The sequence below is a fragment of the Muntiacus reevesi genome, chromosome 18, assembly GCF_963930625.1.
Source record: "Muntiacus reevesi chromosome 18, mMunRee1.1, whole genome shotgun sequence".
In the NCBI taxonomy this organism is placed as follows: Eukaryota; Metazoa; Chordata; class Mammalia; order Artiodactyla; family Cervidae; genus Muntiacus; species Muntiacus reevesi.
The window spans coordinates 20,926,673-20,947,887 of record NC_089266.1 but is presented as its reverse complement, the minus strand read 5'-3'; the positions used below and the strand labels follow the sequence as shown (position 1 = coordinate 20,947,887).

Here is a 21,215-nt window from a genome sequence, read left to right as displayed (position 1 = left end):
TGTAAATGTGTTTATGAAGCAGTATGCAATTTGCCACTTTTTCTTCACCATCTCAGGCCGATCTGTGGAAGCATATCTAGAATTGGAGCTACTGTCAGTCTGAGTTCTTGAGTAAGTAGAGCCTCCTAATCGCTTGTGTTGGACATGGAGCATGAGCAAGAAATAAACTCTCATTGTGATAAGATTTGGGTAACTCGAGAGTTGTTTATTACTGCAATAACTGCAATGCAGCCTACCCTCACAGATACAATGACCAACTCACAGTCATACATACAACTAAGCCCAGCATGAGTGAGAACCAGTAGCAATGACAGAGCATAAATAGACTACAGTTCAGACACTGAGATGATCTGACACAAATTATAATAAAGTACAGTGCTATCTTTAAAGAAATAAAAGACAAGCTAGAAAATATCTACAGGTATGGTCTTTGGAAATACAACTGACAAAAGAAAGTCAGCCCCTAGAATTTCTTGGGAAGTCATGACATAGCTGATGCTTTCTTTTGGCTCCCACTTAAAGTGAAGCCAGACCAGAGGCTCTAGAGAAAGCCCTTGTTCCAATCTCTACTGCTACAAAATACACAGTCCAAATAGAGTGATATAAATCAACAAACATTTTATCATGCTCATGGATTCTATGTGCCAGGAATTCTGAAAAGCCACAGGAGGATGGCTTATCTCTGCTCTGTAATGTCTGGAGCCTTGTTTGGAAAGATTTGAAGCTGAGGACTACTTGAATGCTGCTTGGGCCTTCTCATAGCAGTCCAGGAGAACCAGGTGGAAGCTGTATTGCCCTTTTGGGAGGGAGGTGGGAGGGGAGTTCAGGAGAAAGAGGACACATATATGCCCATGGCTGATTAATATTGATGTATGGCAGAAGCTGTCACAATATTGTAGAGTAATTATCCTCCAATTAAAATAAATACTTTTTAAAAAAATGTGCTTGTCGACTACACAGTAGAATAATGTCTTCCTTAAATAGCAGAGGTACCCATTATTGTGAACATTGAAATTAATATTTAACCTAATGACTTGCATTTTAAAAAAATTTTATTGAAGTAGCATTTTCTTGCTTTACCTTTAACAAATAAATGGTTCATGTTTTATCAGAAAAAGTCACATAGTGTCACTTCCTCTACAGTCAGAAACTCACCTTGATTCAAAGAGAGGGTTTATGTCAACAGGAACATCAGCAAAAGTCTGTTGTAAGAAGACAGAGGATAAGAGACATTGTTGCGGTTCTCTCCTCACACAGTATCTCTCCCCTCCCAAGCAATCCACTCCCCAACCGCCTGTCTAATGCTAATGACCTAGCCATTATTCTTTGCTTCTTCTCCCTTCTTTCTCCCCAACAACAAAACCAAAGCCAAAGGTGTCTGATATTAGCCATTTCTTCAACTTGGCTAATAACTCTTTAACAGTACCATACTTCTCATCTCAGTCTATTTCTTCTCTCTCTCTCTACTAGCAAGAAATTAGGGAAATTATGGGAAGGACATTGAAGAAAAATAAAAAGGAAGAGAAACCCTTTCACCCAGCTCTGAAGGCAAATTCAGTATCACAATGCTCACCAACATCAGAGAATTCCAAGAACCACAAAAGATGGTTGATGTTGAATGCACATGCATCTCCATTCTCAGTCTTCTATTCCTGGGAAAAGCTTCCCAATCCTGTGCTTTATGTTTGGGGCATATTCATGCCACCACAAACTTTAATACCTTCCATCTTGGAACCCTGCCTCCATGTATTAGTCAGGAATCTTCAGAGAAACAGAACTAATAGGATAGATACAAATAAAAGTGGAGATTTATTATAGAAATTAGCTCACATGATTATGGAAGCTGAGAAGTCCCATGATCTGTGATCTGCAAGCCAGAGACCCAGGAGAGGTGGGGGTGTAACTTCAGTCAGAGTCTGAAATTCTAAGAATCAGGAGTGCCAGTGTCCAAGGGTGAGAGGGGATGGATGTTCCAGCGAAGGCAGTGAGAGCAAATTCACTCATCCTCTACATTTTTGTTCTATTCAAACCCTCAGTGGATTGGATAATGCTCATCTGCATTGGGGAGGGTGATCTTTACTCAGACTACTAACTAAAATGCTAATCTCTTCCAGAAACATCCTCGCAGACACACCCAGAAATAATGTATACCAGTTATCTTGGCATCCCTTTGCCCAATCAAGTTGACACATAAAATTAACCATCACACTCCACAATCCTCATTTTTCTGTCTACTTCTGTTGTAAAAGTTCTCACAAAGAAGGATACCATTGGAAGATATTTTTAGTAAAAATCAGGGAATTGTATTTGAAAAAGGAAACTCCATTCTGAACAAAAAAAGTTTCTCTGATCTGAACCAGAAAGATAAATAGTCCACAAGACAGGTGTCTTAGAGAAACTTGCTTGCCCATATGTAGTCACCTTTGGTATATACATTTATTTATTGATGCTTCTCTGCTTGAGAACATTTCCATATTCATCTTGAATATGGTGTTTTCCAGTCCATCATGGAGCGAGGGATGCTCACTATGTATAAACTTGTATAGTACTTCCAGGAGAACCCCAGACTTCTTGAGAATGGAGATTCAACAATTCACCATGGACTATCTTTTCTGTTCCTCACATTTCTCTAATTTCAATAAACCTGGGGATATTAAATACTTTAGATATTGCACATAAAGAAAAAGCAGTTAGAGTAAAAGCATAAAACAGCTAGATCTTTTATAATGTGGCCTTTATCTCACTTACCCTCCTTTACCCTTATTATAATAAGAATGAAAATTGTAAATATCTTTAAAGGATATTGCAAGGATCTGGCCAAATGTCATTTGCCATTACTTTGTGGCTGTTGGGAGTCCAGGACCTAACACAAGAATGTGTATCCCCTTGGTTACTCAGCTTATTCTAAAACACAAAAAGTTTCCATCAGGTAAACAATTGCACCATTCAGATTTGAAGGTCTAATGCCCAGGATTACCACAGCCAGCACTGGCTGAAATAAAGAGACTGGCTTGCTTTTCTACTCAGTCTGTCTCTGGTTTTTTTTTACAAGAATTTTTAAAAGGTCATTGGAAAAGACCCTGATGCTGGAAAAGATTGAGGGCAGAAGAAAGAGATGACAGAGGATGAGATAGTTGGATAGTATCACCGACTCAATGGACATGAGTTTGTGCAAACTCCAGGAGATAGTGAAGGATAGGGAAGCCTGGCATGCTGCAGTCCATGAGATCACAATGAGTCAGAGATGACTTAGTTACTGAACAACAGCAACGAAAAACAACTTAAAGACCTTGACATTAAAACAAAAAAGAAGAAAAGAGCAGAAGAAATATATTTTAAGGTCTGTGTTTCTCAAGGTGTCAATATTTTTTTTTCTTATTTGCTCTATGTTAAGAATTCAAGTAAATACAGCATCAGAGTTAACAGAGAGAACTTCTTTGACTTTCATGGCCATTTGAATTCCAATCCCTTCTTCCCAGAAACAAACACAAACATGAATTTAATATGTATGTCCTTCTAGCATTTCATGCTTTTATAAAGATATATACAAGTCCAAGATTTTTAAATTACCAACATAAACATTAACTAGCATTTTTCAGTCAACTTATTTAATTGGATATGCAATTAGTATGAGTTCGAAAGAACTCTTTGTTTCATTCAAAAGGTTCATTTTTCACCAGGTCTTTGTTTATTATCAGTCACAGCTTAACTAGAGAAGAAACAAGTTTCTTCAGACACACCTTGCCCCTTTCAACTAAAATTCAAAACTTTCTAGAATGTGTACCTTTCTTTGTCACTTTTGATCAGTTTTTTGTTTAGCAGAAGGTGCCCTGCCCTCTGTAAAGAGAAAAGCAACAGGGAGAGACCAAAGCTTTTAAGTCTTGGCTCACCAGGCAGCACTGTGTTATGCGCATCACAGACAACTTTCTGGGTCTACTTAAGTACCTCCAAGAAGAACCAGAAAAACTCTTGGCATTAATCCCACCTTTGTTTAGTCAAACTACTTTAGCTCTTTACTTAATGTCTCTTTTATATCGGGCTTATTTCAAAAATTACTCTCTGTACCCTGTTCTTGTCACCAAAATTCTTTCACAATGAAGTTTCATGTCTAATCCTGTGTTGTGCTTGTTAATGTAGAAATGACATACCGCCTTCAAAGAACAAGTGCCAAGGTTAAAAGAAAGGGGAATTACTCCCTTCTCATTAGAAAAAAAATAACTGTGTACCTGCATGTTTCTTGTTCTTCTCAGAGATACCCAAAAGCATCTCCCCTTCATGAGTAAAAAGTATTTTTTTTGCTGTGTGACATTGCTCAGGCAACCTCTCTGGGCTCATTGCCTCATCTGCCCTAAATGAGTTAGTAATTTCAGGCAGGCAGGTTGTTATGTACTGAGCACCTGTTGTGCATCTTCTATGTGTCTGCCATACAAAGCACTGTTAGGGGAAGCACGCTGATGGAAACCGCCCACCCTGGCCAGGCACCACAGTAACCATTTGCATGAGTTGTTTTATGACAGGAGATCCTGATAAGGAATTCGGAACTAGTAAGCCACCACCAACTGGAAGAGTTCGGGAAAGGTTGAAAGAAGACACTGCGTGTCCATCCACTTCCCAGAATCCCTCTCGCTAGCATCCATCTTGGTTGAGCGATGCGATGCGTGCGCCACCAGGAAAAACTCTGAATTAGAATGATTGGCCAAAGACCACCCGGAAACTAATCCCATTACCATAAAACCCGAGACTGCGAGCCATGAGGCAGAGCAGTTCTCCTAGGTTCCTTTACTGCTCTCCACCCGGGGGCCCTTTCCCAATAAAATCTCTTGCTTTGTCAGCACATGTGTCTCCTTGGACAATTCATTTCTGAGTGTTAGACAAGAGCCCAGTTTCGGGCCCTGGAAGGGGTCCCCCTTCCTGCAACAGCACTATGAGGATCAGTTAGGAAATGTGAAAATTCTTCAAAATTTTTAAACTATCTGATTCAAGGGCCTATTTAGACACAAAGGCCTGTATGGAGTTCAGGGTCAGACTTGGGGCAGGTTGTGTCTCATGGCTACCAGGCACAAGAGCACCCAGCTGTGGGGCTGCATAGAACCTGAAGGCCAGCTTATGTCCTGTTTGCCAACCCAGGCACCTGTGGAGTGTGTCCAGCCAGAAAGAGAGCCTTTTCCCACTTCACCAATGACACACGTGGGTTATTATAGACCTGGCTAGGGAGAACAAGAGCAGCGTGAGCTGGAGGATGGGGGCAGACAGTGTCCCTGGGCACCAAAATTGAGGATAAGAAAAACTGGATTTCCCATTAAATATAAAGGGCAAAGAGGTAAAGGGGGCAGCAGGAGTTTCAGCAAACCCCAGGAGATAGTGAAGGACAGGGAAGCCTGGTGTGCTGCAGTTCGTGGGGATCACAAAGAGACGGACATGACTTAGTGACTAAATGACAACAAATGAAGGGCAAATCTGAGGCTAGAATTGGGAGATAAGGCCAAGATAGTGGCAGAAACAGGGTCACAAAGGCCGAAGTGATAAAAAGTACGCTGAGAGGGGCTAAGAGTCACTCGGGTTGCCTGGCCCTTTGCTTCCTTCCTTTCCTCCCACCCTCTCCTCCTTCTCCTCCTCTCTCCTCTTCCTCTTCTCTGTCTTTCTAACTCTGACTTCCTCTCTCCGTCTCTCTGTCTCTTCCTCTCTCACTACCAGCCTCAGAGCAGAAAGGTGAACCCTCAGTTAAACATGAGGAACAAAACAGACATTCTCTTTTCTAAAATCCTTGATGTGCAAATGTCAAGCCTCAAGAGCCAGTCGTGCCAGCATGGGGCTCGCCATATCTCAGTTGTGTGATTCTGGAGAGATCCCCACCCATCCTCCCACCAGCCCACCTGTGCTTCTGCATCTAAGGACAAGGTACGCTGCCTTGGAGAACCAACCTCATTAAGACTTTAACAAGAACGGACATGAAACTCTCCCATTGATGCTCTCTCCCCACCCCCAGAGCACACCCTCCTCAGACCTGATCTCCGTGGTGGTGTGTACTTGCACATTACTGCATATGGCCCGAGTGTGCCCTTGTAAGATGGACCACACATGGCTCCATCCCCCAGTGTCCAGGTTGCTGATAATCAATATTTCTGCACAAACTTATCTCCGTGGTCAACACCCAGCCAGGCTCCACAAACAATGACGAAGGTAGCATGTGCTGGTATGAAATTGTTATTAAAATGAGATACATGTTAAATTTTATCCAAGTCTTTCACAATAAACTTAAACGTTGCTTCCCCGTGTAGAAGATAGATATAAGTGGGATATGCATGGGATATCCCATGGGGATATGGGATATGCATATGCTTGGGAAAACAATACCCATGCATGACTTAAAAGACCATGACCTTGACACCAGATCTCTGCTTTACTTTTATCTTTCAGTTTGGAAATTCTGATTGTCACAACTGGTGAAAGTGGCACTAGCTTGATATTCTTAACCCTCCTCCTCCCTCCCAACACTACACACACACACACACACACACACATCTGAATTGACTTATTTCTGAGTCTCCACTCTCCAGCTCAGTTTCCTCAGCCTGTTACCCTCATCTTGTCAGTTTCCTACAGCCCCGAACGTGAGGGGACTTAAAGCAAGCTTCCTAACCTGGGCATCAAAGGATCTGCATCAGCAAAACCTTTGAATCTCAAGGCTGTGCCTCCCAGGCCTGGTCAATAGAACTGGGGATCACAGCACGGGGATAGAACCCTAAGGACATGAACGTTTACTAGGAATTTACTCCCTTTCAGGGGCTTCCTAAGTGGCACTAGTGGTAAAAGACCTGCCTGCCAATGCAGGAGACATGAGAGGTTTGATCCCTCAGTCAGGAAGATCCCCTGGAAGAGGGCATGGCAACCCACTCCAGTATTCTTGCCTGGAGAATCCCATGGACAAAGAAGCCTGATGGGCTACAGTCCAAAGGGTTGCATAGAGTTGGACAGGGCTGAAGCGACTGAGCACATACTGTGTATCAGGCATTGGGTTAAGCACCTTTACCAGCATCATTTCATCCTTATTTAAAATGCTATGAGGTGGGCCTTTTTCTCCCCACTTGAAAGATTAAGAGTCTGAAGCTCAGACAGGTCAAGTCACACACTGAGGGCTGAGATTCAGATAGAGGCTGTCATTCGGATAGAGAACTGCTGTTGTTGTTGTTCAGTCACTAAGTTGTGTCCGACACTTTGCAACCCCATGGACAGCAGTGCACCAGGCTTCCCTGTCCTTCACCATCTCCCAGTGTTTGCTCAAACTCATTTCCATTGTGTCAGTGATGGCATCCAGCCATCTTATCCTCAGTCATCCCCTTCTCCTCTTGCCTTCAATCTTTCCCACATCAGAGTCTTTTCCAATGAGTTGACTCTTTGCATAAGGTGGCCAAAGTATTGGAGCTTCAGCTTCAGCATCAGTCCTTCCAATGAATATTCAGGGTTGATTTCCTTTAGGATTGACTAGTTTGATCTCCTTGCTGTCCAAAGGACTCTAAAGAGTCTTCTCTAGCACCACAGTTTTGAAACATCAATTCTTTGGCACTCAGCCTTCTTTATGGTCCAACTCTCACATCTATATATGACTACCAAAAAAATCAGCTTTGACTACATGGACTTCTGTCAGCATAGTGATGTCTCTGCTCTTTGATATGCTGTCTAAGTTTGTCATGGCTTTCCTTCCAAAGACCAAGCATCTTTTAAAATTTTTATGGCTGTAGTCATCATCCACAGTGATTTTGGAGCCCAAGAAACTAAAATCTGTCACTGTTTCCACTTTTCCCCCATCTATTTTCCATGAAGTGATAGGACTGGATGCCATGGTCTTAATTTTTTGAATGTTGAGTTTTAAGTAAGCTTTCTCACTCTCCTCCCTCACCCTCATCAAGAGGCCCTTTAGTTCCTCTTCACTTTCTGCCTTTAGAGTAGTATCATCTGCATATCTGAGGTTGTTGATATTTCTCCCAGCAATCCTGATTCCAGATTGGGATTCAGCCAGCAGCCTCTATCTGAATCTCAGTCCTCAATGTGTGATGGTAAACAGAAGTAAACTTTTCCAAAGGCAAGATTTTTCTGGGACTTGCTTCATATTCTCTCTCTTCTGGTCTTTGAACAACTTAAAAATTTTTTAAATACACGCACCCTCCAGCGTGTCACGTTCCAAGCTTTAGTCCTTTGGGGCACCACAATTTCATTTCTGCTGCCACATGAAATCATCTCATATAGGCACCAACATTTCTTGCTGCTGCTGAACACATGGTTTAATGTCTTATAAATCTGTCTTTGACCAAGAGAGCGGCAAATCTGTCCTGACTTCCCTTAAATTTCAGACCCATTCTTGTCCCTGCATGTCAACAAATGAGAGTAAGAGAGCAGTACCATGCAGCACCTGCCGTGGGCTCAGGTAAGAGCCCATCCATCTGCCTGGGACACGCCCTCATCAAGGTGTCTGTGAGTTTCACAATAACAAAGGACAGGTCTCATCACGATCACACCTTCTTTTTGTTTTATCAGTTCTTGTAACTTTGGGCACTTCTTATCTGACTTTCCTGTTTTGGATGAGGACTGTGAGATGTTGTTAGCGCAGTGACACTCTTTGAAACAAAACAAAACAGAACAAAGCATTTGACTAGAACTGCCATCCACTGTGCCAGTGGTAAAGAACCTGCCTGCCAAGGCAGGAGACGTGGGATGTGGCTTTGATCTCTGGCTGAGGAAGATCCCCTGGAGGAGGGCCTGGCAACCCACTCCAGTATTCTTGCCTGGAGAATCCCCATGGACAGAGGAGCCTGGTGGGCAATAGTCCATAGGGTCACAAAGAATCTGACACAACTGAAGCAACTTCACACACACACACACACACACACACACACATGTACATCATCCACTGTGTTCTGTGCTCAGTCATGTTCAGCTCTCTGCAGCCCGGGGGACTGTAGACTGCCAGGCTCCTCTGTCCATGAAATTTTCCAAGCAAGAATACTGGAGTGGGTTGCCATTTCCTACTCCAGGAGATCTTCCCGATCCAGGGATTGGAACCCATGTTTCTTGAGTCTCCTGCATTGGCAGGTGGATTCTTAACCACCTGCCAGATTCTTAAGGTTCTTAAGGTTAAGAACCACCCAGATTCTTAACCTGGGAAGTCATCCACTACCCTCTAGTTTTAAAAGTTAGTGTCAGCTGATCTATTTCCCACTCAGCCACTAATTGCTCCTTTTAACATCAATGTCAATCAAATCTGTCTTATTAGCCTGTTTCTTCCCCCAGATTTTCAAGAGTTCTTGTGAAATCACTTGCCAAACATAGGACTGTATTTGAAAGATTATTGTCTTATTTTTACAAGGGAAGGAGGTGGAAATTTGATCATTATTTGGTCAATTCCTATCCTGTGCTCTGTGTGAAAGATCAGAGATATGTAATTTTTCTATCAATGTTTCTAAGCATCAGTGGATCTTGGGAGGTTAAAATAGTGAGTATCTTCAGTTTAGGTCATTTCCCTGGCTGATGACTTAGTGATTAGTCCCCAGAAGCCGCCTTGAGACAACCCCAAAATAAGCATTTTTCAGTGTTACAATTTTATTAACCGTTTTATTTCTTTTCCAGATACTTGCAGATATTTCTTTTTTCAGATACTCCTTTAGACTCTACTAGAGTTCTTGGATGGGGCTTCCCTGGTGGCTCTGAGGGTAAAACATCTGCCCGCAATACGGGAGCCATGGGTTCAATCCCTGGGTCGGGAAGATCCCCTGGAGAAGGAAATGGCAACCCACTCCAGTATTCTTGCCTGGAGAATCTGTGAAAAATGATTGTTTGGGCTCCAAACTCTTTTCAGAGAAGGTAAACGCTTTATAAAGAACTGAAATGGGAAGAAAGTCTAAACTAGATAAATGCCTCCAAGATGCCAATTGAAGGCAAATACTGGGACTCGATCTCTAAACAGTAGTACAGTTCTCAATGTTAAATTCAGCCAAGAATCGTCTCTATGTTTGATTTAGGCAGAATCTTCTTACCTAACCGAGTATTTTAAAACAGCATTATATTGCCAAGTCTCTGGTGCTAGGGGCACTGTTTTAGCCTTCCTAAGGCTTTCCTCTTCACTTAAAAATGCAATCAGATGTTCCCAGAGCCAGGGAGACTACCGCTAGCCCCAGGTCCTATGGCTCCTCCCTGGTTTGTCACTCCATCACTGGCCTTCCCTCCTCCTTCAAAGGCACCAGCCTCATTTCCTCCCATGATGTCCTTCTGTCTGGAATGCCCTTTTCCTCTGGTCTGTTTCTTCTCACTTTTCAGGGTCCGCTCAGATACCACCTCTTGGAAAGACCAGCCTTGATCATGGTAACTACTATTGCCCAGATCCCATCCATCACCTTGCTTTCCTTTCTTCTCGATGCTTTCTATTGTTTAAAAGTCTCTTCTTAAATAAATAAATAAAATAAAATCCTCTTCCTGCTGGACTGGCTTACTCAGTGCATCTTACTTACTGCCTCTCCCCTCCACTGTTCTGTGAACTCTCAGTGAGCATGATCCTTCCTATCTTCTCCACTGAGGCACTCTGGTGCTGAGAACAAGAACAGGCCCAGTGTAAGTGCTTAATAAGTATTCACTGAGCAAACAGATGAATCCAAACATCCTCAGTGTTCCCACTGATTGAACTTCTAAGTAATGTTGTCCATGTTGTTTGGTCTCTAAGTAGTGCCTGACTCTTTTGCAACCCCATGGACTGTAGCCCACTAGGCTCCTCTGTCCATGGGGATCTCCCAGGCAAAAATACTGGAGTGGGTAGCCATATCCTCCTCGGGGATCTTCCCAACCTAGGGATCAAACCTACATCTCTTGCATTAGCAAGCAGATTCCTTACCACTAAGGCACCAGGGAAGCCCAAGTAATGTTGTAAATATGTCTCTTCTATGAACCTGTCCTAGAAGAAGTCCATTTCCCACTTCATTCATCTCTATGTTCCAGAATCTCTCAACCATCTCCAAAGTGTCATCTGACATTCTGTTTCAAAGGAAGGAAGACTCATGTTGCAAGGGTACTTTACATGCATGTACCTGGGAGGCCTGGCACAGTGGGACAGGTGTCAGTCTAGGAAAAGTCAAGGTATCAGCTCCCCTGTGAATGGAGGGAGAAGGTCAAGGCACCATTGGAGGGACTTCCCTAGTGGTCCAGTAGTTAAGAATCTGCCTTGGATGCAGGAGATGCGAGTTCAATCCCTGGTCAGGGGACTAAGAGCCCACATGCCGTGGAGCAACGAAGCCCACTCTCTACAACTACTGAGCTCATGCACCACAACTATAGAGTCCATGTACTGCAACAAAATATCCTCATGAAGCAATGAAGATCCTGTGTGCTGCCGCTGAGACCCAACACCGTCAAATAAATATTTTTTTTAAAAGCTCCATTTGATGGATGGATGTGAAAGCAACCATACCAGATCCAAGCTGGTGTGGGGAGAAAAGCCATATTTCAGGGATAGGAAGATGAGAACCTGGTTCCACTACTGACCTGCAGGTTTTGGCCAACTTTCCTTAATCTACTCTCAGTTTTCCATCTATGGAGTGGCCATAATTCACTGCTCTCCCTGGTTTAAAGCAAAAAGTAGGTAGTAAATAGATGTCAGCTCCTCTCTTATCAAGCACTGGAAGCCCCACACTGCTGCTACTGGCCACCTTGCTGGCCTTATGAGTCACAATATGCAGGAAGAAGGGAAGAGACAGGTGGTCTGTGTTCTTGCTCCAGATGTTCAGAAAACTCAGTTTGCCTGTTTGCAAAATGGAGAAGGGGCTGGTGAGGGGGTGGGAGTGGGAGGATTATAAAGCAGCACAAGGAAACTTTGGGAGATGGTGGCTATGTGTGGTAATGCTTCCCTGGTGTGTATTGTTGTCAAACCTTACCAAACTGCATGCTTTACATGTGCAGTTTATTGTATGTCAGTTATCCATCGATGAAACTTTATTTTAATGGAGATAGTGATATCCATGTATCCCCATTTGGCACATAGAACAAGCCCAGATGTGGTTGTGGATAAGAGGACATTTGAGAAGGAAGTACCAATACCCACAGTGGTTCTGCTATTCTGGGCCCTCACCGGCACAAGACCCACAGACTGGGAGTGCAGCTGGGAGCAGGTGTTTTGGAACAAGACCACCCCATCTGTGAGCAGGCTCCTCTTCCACAAGTTGGATAAACAAGCCTGTCCAACCCACCAGGCTAGGTTGTGGGGTCAATATTCCAAATGGGCAGATGAGGAACAAACAGTGGCCTGAGGCAGGGCTTGGGATTGAGTCTCTTTCAACATCAGCAGTATTTTGTATTCAAGGACTTCACGGAGTAGATCTCACCTTGGGTGCACCCAAAACCATGAAACATGGGCTTCTAGAAATAGTCAAGGACTTGGATGAAAAATGAAGCCTCCTGAGAGGAAATGAAGGCTCCTGACAGACTTTATCTTCTTGAGCTTCAAAATCACTGCAGATGGTGACTGCAGCCATGAAATTAAAAGGCACTTGCTTCTTGTAAGAAAAGCTATGACCAACCTAGACAGTATATTAAAAAGCAGAGACATCACTTTGTCAACAAATGTCCGTCTAGCCAAACCTATCGCTTTTCCAGTAGTCATGTATGGATGCCATAAAGAAAGCTGAGCACTGAAGAATTGATGCTTTTGAACTGTGCTGTTGAAGTATACTCTTAAGAGTCCCTTGGACTGCAAGGAGATCCAATCAGTCCATCCTAAAGGAAATCAACCCTGAATACTCATTGGAAGGACTGATGCTGAAGCTGAAGCTCCCGTATTTTGGCCACTTGGTGTGAAGAACTGACTCATTTGAAAAGACCCTGATGCTGGGAAAGACTGAAGACAGAAGAAGGAGATGACAGAGGATGAGATGGTTGGATGGCATCACCGACTCAATGGACATGAGTTTGAGCAAGCCCCAGGAATTGGTGATGGACAGGGAAGACTGGTATGCTGCTGTCTAGGGGGTCACAAAGAGTTGAACATGACTGAGTGACTGAACTGACTGACTGACTGACTGAACTGACTGACTGACTGACTGATTGAGAAGAATTCTGTTAATTCCTTCAACAGAACAATGGAACAAGACTTCTGGGCCTTAGCAGCTATAGGATTTTCCAAATAAACGGCAATCCCCACACGTGGATATTCCACATCTTCTTGGCCAAGTGGAGGTCCTGGATGTTTCCAGGTTGCTTCTGTTCAAAGTCCTCCCTTGAGCCTCTTGATAATCCATCCTGTGAGTGACTCCCTCTCAGAGTCACCCATATAGAGCTACCCTCAAAAGGGAACTAATGCAGGTTCCTATAAGAGACAAGAGGTTAAAACATGTATCCAGGAGGAGAAAGATGGCAGACCATCCCACATTTCTTACCCCACATCTTCCCACATTTCCCCATAGACAATATTCTTTTCATTGCTCACCACCAGGCTCCCCATTACATTCCAGTCTCTATGATTCCTCCTTTCATGTCAACCACATACTACTCTGGGTGCTAGAATTCCATGAACATGCAGGGAAGAGGGACACCAGGAATAATGGAAGAGATTAGTCATCTCTAAGGAGAAGTGGGAAGTTAGTCTTGCATGACCCAGTTCCACATTGAAAAACAGGAGCCCAGTTTACACCAGTCAAAGGGAGGAAAAGAAGGACCTAAGGGGAAGCAGGAAATACACAATCTTAAAATTAGACTCAGAGCCCAAGAATTAGTATTTAAGGTTAAAAGGGTCAATGGCAATAATATTAAGGCTTGTTACAAGTACGGGACTTCTCTGGTGACTTTTTTTCTTTTATTATGCGTATGTAATGCCATGCCTCCAAGTACAGTGACCGTCATAACGTGAGACACCAGCCCAGGTGCTCTCTCAAAGGAACAGTCTGAAAGTTAGGGAAGTAAACAACACCTGATGCTGTCATCTGGTGAGTAAGACTCTGCCCAGCCTTGTGCTGCATATTTCACATGGAGGGCAGAGAAGGTTTGGGAGGCAGTTCCCAGGTTCTGGTACTCTTGCTTCTGGGCTATGACAGCACTGTATCTAGGAACTTATGACCTTGGTGATGGTGGGCTGAGGCCCTCATGGAAGAAAGAAATTGATCTTAAGCCTAGAGAGCCCAGAGTTGAATGGAAGGAACTTACCTATAAGAGAGCTCTTTTTCTCTTCCTGCCTCTTTGTTGCTGCTGAAAGACAATTTTAAAAACTAGAGAGTTTTTAAACTAGAACTAGAGAGTTCCAGACCCATTTATTTCTCTTCTTATTATAAGCAAGCAAAAGATATTTATTAATAATGATGATATGACTTTCTATGTGGATTTGAGACCTATCTTGTATCCATGTTAATCATTTTTGAAGTTAATTTTTAAAATATTTTCTACTGATTCTTCTCTACTGAACACTAAAGAATTGTTTTGTGCATGTGGTCCTCTGTCGATATTTCAACCAGTGATCCTCTCTGCTGAAAAGGGCACTGATTCTCAAATCTCGGAATAGAATAGAAACATCTGTTCTCCCTCCTACAGGACTCTGCTCCCTGAGGTCAGAGTGGTACATGATGCTGTTGTCCCTTCTTGTGATTCTCTCAGATTCTCTTTGAAGAAGTTGGCAGAAAATATTTGCAGATACTCTCTGGTGGATTTCTCATCCTTTCCTATCATCTTCCTCCAAAACACAAAATCCATGGCAGAGGGAGATATCTTTGAGGGTAGTTTGGACAGCAAGGAGATGAAACCAGTCAATCCTAAAGGAAACCAACCCTGAATATTCATTGGAAGGATTCATGCTGAAGCTGAAGCCCCAATACTTTGGCCACCTGATGTGAAGAGCTGACTCATTGGAAAAGACCCTGATGATGGGAAAGACTGAAGGCAGGAGAAGCGGATGACAGAGGATGAGATGGTTGGATGGCATCACGGACTCAATGAACATGAGTTTGAACAAACTCCAAGAGATAGTGAAGGACAGGGAAGCCTGGCATGCTGCGGTCCATGGGGTCACAAAGAGTCAGACACAACTTAGCAACTAAACAACAACAGACCATCTATTGGGGTGATGACTCCTTCATCTGATGGGAAGAACACTGATTCTTTTTTATCTATAGAAGACACCCAACTTTGAAATGAATGAATGAAAAGGACAATTACCATTTTTGTGCCAGAATAAGAATTTATTAAGAGATTAACAAGGGATATTTATCACTTCTCCAAAGACCAAAAGAGTGACAAGGAAGATTTCTTCCAATTACGTTCAGTTTCATAGCTTCCCTACCAGCTCAATCATACTTAATGTAATTATTTAAAATCACAGATAAGTATATGTTAGAGCATAACACATTAGGCAAATATATCTTTGTGAGCATAGACATTACTTGATCCTGCTGTAGATTTCTTCGTGGGACTCAGAAGACAGAGCCATTGGTGGACTTTGCAGCCTCTTGTGTTAAAGGATCTAGCTGGGAATTCAGTGGAAGCTGATGCTCGTTGAAGGCTGGTCCCAGAAGTAGAACTGAGATGTAACTTTGGAGCCCTTGACCTCTTGTTGGCACTGAGGCCTCTAGTGAACAAAGGTGTTGCAAGGTCCACACCGAGCACGTGAGACACATGAATTGGAGATGCAGGGCCCGATGGGCCTTTCACAAGCGTTGGTTGTGGCACATGGGTTGCAGGGGAGCCTGGAGGCAGAACACCATTAGAGCATGTTACAGGAAAGTGAAATGAAGAGTTAGAAAGATATGAAACATATTTTGTATAAGAATATTGTATTGTTACTTCCTCTGAGTGCCTCCAGTCAAAACCTTGAAACTATAAGTTAATTTCCATCAGGAAAATCTTTCATCCTCATAGCAACCTCATGAGCCCCCAAGGAGAACATCACTAGCCTCCTACTCACTTGCAGTCCTCGCTGTCCAGCAGACCCCGGTATGTGTTGATCTCACACTCCAGCCGGGCCCGCACGTCCAGCAGCACCTGGTACTCCTGGTTCTGCCGCTCCAGGTCACTCCTGATCTCCGCCAGCTGTGACTCCACGTTACCGATCAGGCCCTGCACTTGGGCCAGCTGGCAGCTGTAGCGGGCCTCCGTCTCTGTCAGGGTATTCTCCAGGGAGTCTCTCTGTCCGGGGAAAGGGGAGGAAGGTCACAGAGCTGCTCCTTCAGGGGCTTCTCCATCGCTTTCAAATAAGTCACAAGCCCCAAGAGCTCAAGAGAGGGTGGTCTGGAGGGCATCCCAGTGCCCCTGACTCCCTGACCTCACCTCCTCACCAGGAGTCTCATCAATACCCACCAGGTTGTGCTGGGCCTGAAGCTCCACCTCCAGGGCATTGACTGTGCGTCTCAGCTCGATGATCTCTGCCTGGCAGGACTGCAACTGCTCTGAGCTGGACACCACCTGCTTGTTCAGCTCCTCAGTCTGAAACACCAAAGGGCAGAAGACAGGATCAGATTCCACCTGAAGGGCCCCAAGGAGTTGAGGATCCTGAGAGACCACGTGCTGAGATGCTCACCTGCCTGATGTACCATTCCTCCACGTCCCTGCGGTTGGTCTCCACCAAGGCCTCGTACTGAGCCCTGGTCTCGTTGAGCACGCGGTTGAGGTCCACAGTGGGGGCGGCGTCCACCTCCACATTGAGGCGGTCTCCCAGCTGGCTCCGCAGGGTGTTGACTTCCTGGTGGAGGAAGGGGACAATTCAAAGTATCTCAGAAGATCCTGATGCTCTCTTCTGGGAGAGTGCAATTCCACTGGTGATTATTCTTAAGCTTTCAGAAGCTCCATTCCCTCTGATCCTCTCATTAACTGGGTTCTATATTCAGTGAGTAACCTGTGTCTTCTACTTTACAGAGTGTTTTCAAGTCCATGGCCTCTTTCCACCCTTGTACTCAGTATACCACTCCTCACTTGGAGGTGTGGTGGTTTGGGCTGACTTAACATGCACTAGACCATAATTTTAAAAGCCCAAACACCCAGTCCAGTGTTCTTGCCAGTATACCATATAGCCTATGGTTTGAACCTTAGCCATGAGTAATAAAAAGGATAGAGTCCAGCTAAAGAGGAAACAAAGAATGCATACTTCTTAATCTGCCATCCTGGGAGAGAATAGACCTAACTGGTCATTTCTTGATTTCACTAGTTGAACTTTTGATAAAGGAAATAGTTATGTGCTCATTTCAAGGCTAATCTCTTCACAGACTCAACACAGCTTAGTGCTTGGGCTTGAGTGGGTGTCAGATAGATATAAATTGGATCTCATGCCTACCACTTTGTAGGCTAGAAGCTTCTAGAAACCTCAGGTGCTTCATCTGTAAGATGAGAACTATCTCTGAAGTTCTAAAGCACTTAGCACAGTGTTTGGCACACAACAAGCACCCAATATTAACTATCACCATTTACATTGTTCTGGAATTTAAAATTTGCACAGAATATCTGTCTTCTTTATCATGCAACGAATCAAACAATGATGTGAGTGCTTTTCAGTGAATAACAAAAGGAGCTCTGAATGAGAAAAGAGAGTGGGGTTGTGTTTCCAGCTCAGCCCTCTCTGCAGGGTGGTCTTGCTGGTGTCCCCAGTGACTAAATGAAGAATTGGGGTAAAGATTTCTGTGGCCCAGTGTGCTCCACCCTGGGAATGAAAGAGGCTGTGGGTGCTGCCTGGCTGTTGACCTTTCCTTATTACTGAGCTTGCAAACTTCCTTCACTCTCATTCTTGCTGCCAGCAGAAAAAATCCTTGCTTCCTATCATATGACTCATTCTCTACAAATCCCTTTTTGTTTAGAAAACAGATTCTTCAGCTAGTTGAGCCTCTCCCGCACCCCGCGGTGGTTGGAAACAGGCCTTAGCAAGTTTGGTCCTGTTGGGGAGCTTCACCTGCTCGTGGTTCTGCTTGAGGCAGATCAGCTCCTCCTTCAGGGACTCCACCTGGGCCTCCAGGTCAGACTTGCACAGGGTCAGTTCATCCAGGATCCTACGCAGGCCATTCAGGTCTGCCTCCACCAGTTGCCTCAAGGACACCTCTGTCTCGTACCTGTGACGCAGAGAATCAGGGTCAGGCCTGGCCTTGACTCTAGTTTGGTTTAATTTGTCAGACATCTGGGAGTTGGGGCTTGTGGTTTTTATAGCCATCTCGCTGACTCAAGTTTTCAGCATGGAGCCAAAGCTCCTGGAGGAAAAGGCACTGATAAGAATTGATGCCTTCGAACTGTGGTGCTGTAGAAGACTCTTGAGAGTCCCTTGGACTGCAAGGAGATCAAACCAGTCAATCCTAAAGGAAATCAACCTTGAATACTCATTGGAAGGACTGATGCTGAAGCTGAAGCTCCAGTATTTTGGTCACCTGATGCGAACAGCCAGTTCATTGGAAAAGTCCCTGATGTTAGGAAAGACTGAGGGCAGAAGGAGAAGAAGGCATCAGAGGATGAGATAATTGGATAGCATCACTAACTCAATGGACATGAGTTTGAGCAAGCTCTGGGAGTTGGTGATAGAAAAGGAAGCCTGGTGTGCTGCAGTCCATGGGATCGCAAAGAGTCAGACATAACCGAAGAACTGAACTGACTCATTGGAAGGACTGAGGCTGAAGCTGAAGCTCCAGTATTCCAGTCACCTGATGTGAACAGCTGATTCATTGGAAAAGTCCCTGGTGCTGGGAAAGATTGAGGGCAGAAGGAGATGAGGGCGTCAGAGGATGAGATGGCTGGATGGCATCACCAATGCAATGGACATGAACTTGGGCAAACTCCAGGAGATGGTAAGGGACAGGGAGGCCTGGTGTGCTGCATCCCCTGGGGTCACAGAGTTGGACACGACTGGGTGACTGCACAACAAAAAGTATTTTCTAATAAATGAAAAGACAGCAGATTTAATGGGATAAAAGTCCATAAACCATGAGATTTCCAAAAGTAATACACTTCCTCCAGTCTCCTAATTAGATTCTGTGCTTAGCAGAGCATCAGGGGACCGTGACTTCTACACTGGATGGGATTCAAAGATGTCCTCTGAAAAGAGAAGCAGGCAAGGAGTCTGACTCTGGAGAAGAGTTGTCCGAGTTCTGGTTGGCAAAAGTTTGTCAATGTTTATTGGTATAGAAGACAGGCTAAGAGGAAGGAGAGCAAAGAGGCAAGACAACAGCCCCCTTGCCCACTCACTTGGTCCTGAAGTCATCTGAGGCCAGCTTGGCATTGTCAATCTGTACCACCAACCTGGCGTTCTCAGACTTGCTGCACAGGATCTAGAAGACCCAAAACATTCTAGAATGAGTTTGGTTATCTTTAGCTAACAGCATCCCTACTAATTCACTGGAAGAAACAGAATGAGAAATCACGGTAGATCTTATATAAGATTATTGCCCATGTGCAATAGTTGTTCAATATTAGAAAACTCAAACTTGAGGGGAGGAAGAATGCAGACATATGCCAGAAAAGTATCAGTACATACACAGTTTTTCCTTTTCTTTCCTCATAAGAAATATTGAGAAGCTGACAATAATAACTAACATATCTCTTTAAAAACCTACTCTGTATTTGGCATGGTTGCAGGAGCTAAAGATACAAAAATGAGTGAGCACTAAATCTTGCCCTCAAGAAACTTCCAATTCAGTGGAGAAGATCAATATGTCAACTAGCAATTGGAGGGGGTTGAGTCAGAGACAGAGCCATGTGTTGCCAGCCATCCTGTATAGCTGGGTCCTCCTAAGGAGTTTATACTTTTTCTTGTTCTAATTAACTATTCTATGCCCTCACTGGGCACTGGGCACCAGGAGAAGCCCAGAGGCTTCTAGGTCAAGATGATGGGGTCAGGATAATTAAGTACCCAGAAGAGGACATCAAGAAGAGGTCAGAGCAGCCAAAAGCCCAGATAAGGGAGAAAGAATTTAGCCCAGTTCTTACAAAATGTCTCACTTTCTCAGCGTCCTTCTTGGGCTCAGTCTTTTCTCTCACCTCAGGGTAATAATTCCAGAGTTGGCAAATACACGGAAGCATTCAGAGGCAGCTTTTAATTATAGTTTATTTATGCAAAGTGCTGCTACCTCCACAAAGACTAACACTATGCAAATACTCAGATCTAACAGTCCTGGTCCTAAAACAGGATCCTCAGGAAAACAGAATGAAAAAACAAGACGGCAATCAAATAGGTTATGGAATATTGTTCCTTAACCATATCTCGGATTCTCTCCCTACAATTTCCTGCTGGAAGCAATGGAGTGCCCACCCCCTCACCTTCTGCTGGAGCTCCTCGATGGTCTGGAAGTAGGACTGGTAGTTGGGGCACACGAGGGGCTCCTGCTGCTGGCTCCGCTCCAGGATGCGGCTCTCCAGCTCCGCATTCTCCCGCTCCAGCTGTCGCACCTTCTCCAGGTAGCTGGCCAGCCGGTCGTTCAGGAACTGCATGGTCTCCTTCTCGTTGCCATTGAAAGAGCCCTCGCAGAACCAGTTGCAGCTGCCCACGTTGGCAGGGATGTTGCAGGCCCCAGGCAGGGTGGTACCACAGCAGCTGGAGGGTACGCAGGGCCTGGAGGAGCAGCTGGAGCGGAAGCTCAGGTTGGGCAGGCAGAAGTTGTAAGACATGGTGCTGGAGGGAGAGAGGTGCCCAACTGAACACAGAGTCCAAGTTCACCAAGTCACAGAGTTGTGGGTCCCCCTCCTCTTGGGAGCATTTATACCTGCTCTGCAGAGGGTGTGGATGTGGAAGACAACCCTTATTTTCTTACTCATTTGGTTGTCAAAAGCCCTTCCCCTTGGTTTGCTATGTTTCCTCAGAAGAGTCCCTCAACTCATAAAAGACTTTACTTGGGCTTCTTGCAAAGTCAGAACTCCTCTTCCATGCTGGGCATCAGTGAAATAAGAGCTTCATGGTGTGGCTTCAAAGGGCTGGACTCATGAAAGCCCTGACCTTCATTACTGGGGTGTGGTTGGTCCAGGGACACTATTGCTTCTTCTCTTTCTGGCTTGACAGCCCTGACTATGGCAAGCCTCTGGTTCTTCTTGCTGAGATGGAAAAACATAACTCTTGCCCATTTATCATTCGCTAAGTCAAATTCCAAATTCATGGTTTTAGAAAGAGGAATAGATCCCTTCTGTGCTGTGCTGCGCTTAGTCACTCAGTTGTGTTCGACTTTGTGACCCCATGGACTGTAGCCCACCAGGCTCCCCTGGCCATGGGGATTCTCCAGGCAAGAATACTGGAATGGGTTGCC

The 21,215-nt window shown here is 44.4% G+C and overlaps 1 protein-coding gene across 1 annotated transcript; it reads right to left on the bottom strand.

Moving 5' to 3' along the window:
* Positions 1-15,583: 15,583 nt before the first annotated feature.
* LOC136149058 (keratin, type I microfibrillar, 47.6 kDa) lies at positions 15,584-20,586 on the bottom strand. The gene is made up of 7 exons (XM_065908927.1): positions 20,239-20,586; positions 19,168-19,250; positions 17,891-18,047; positions 16,532-16,693; positions 16,312-16,437; positions 15,920-16,140; positions 15,584-15,701 (listed from the first exon to the last, which is right to left on the bottom strand). The coding sequence occupies exons 1-7, from the start codon at positions 20,584-20,586 to the stop codon at positions 15,584-15,586; spliced, it is 1,215 nt and encodes a 404-aa protein (XP_065764999.1).
* Positions 20,587-21,215: the final 629 nt, after the last annotated feature.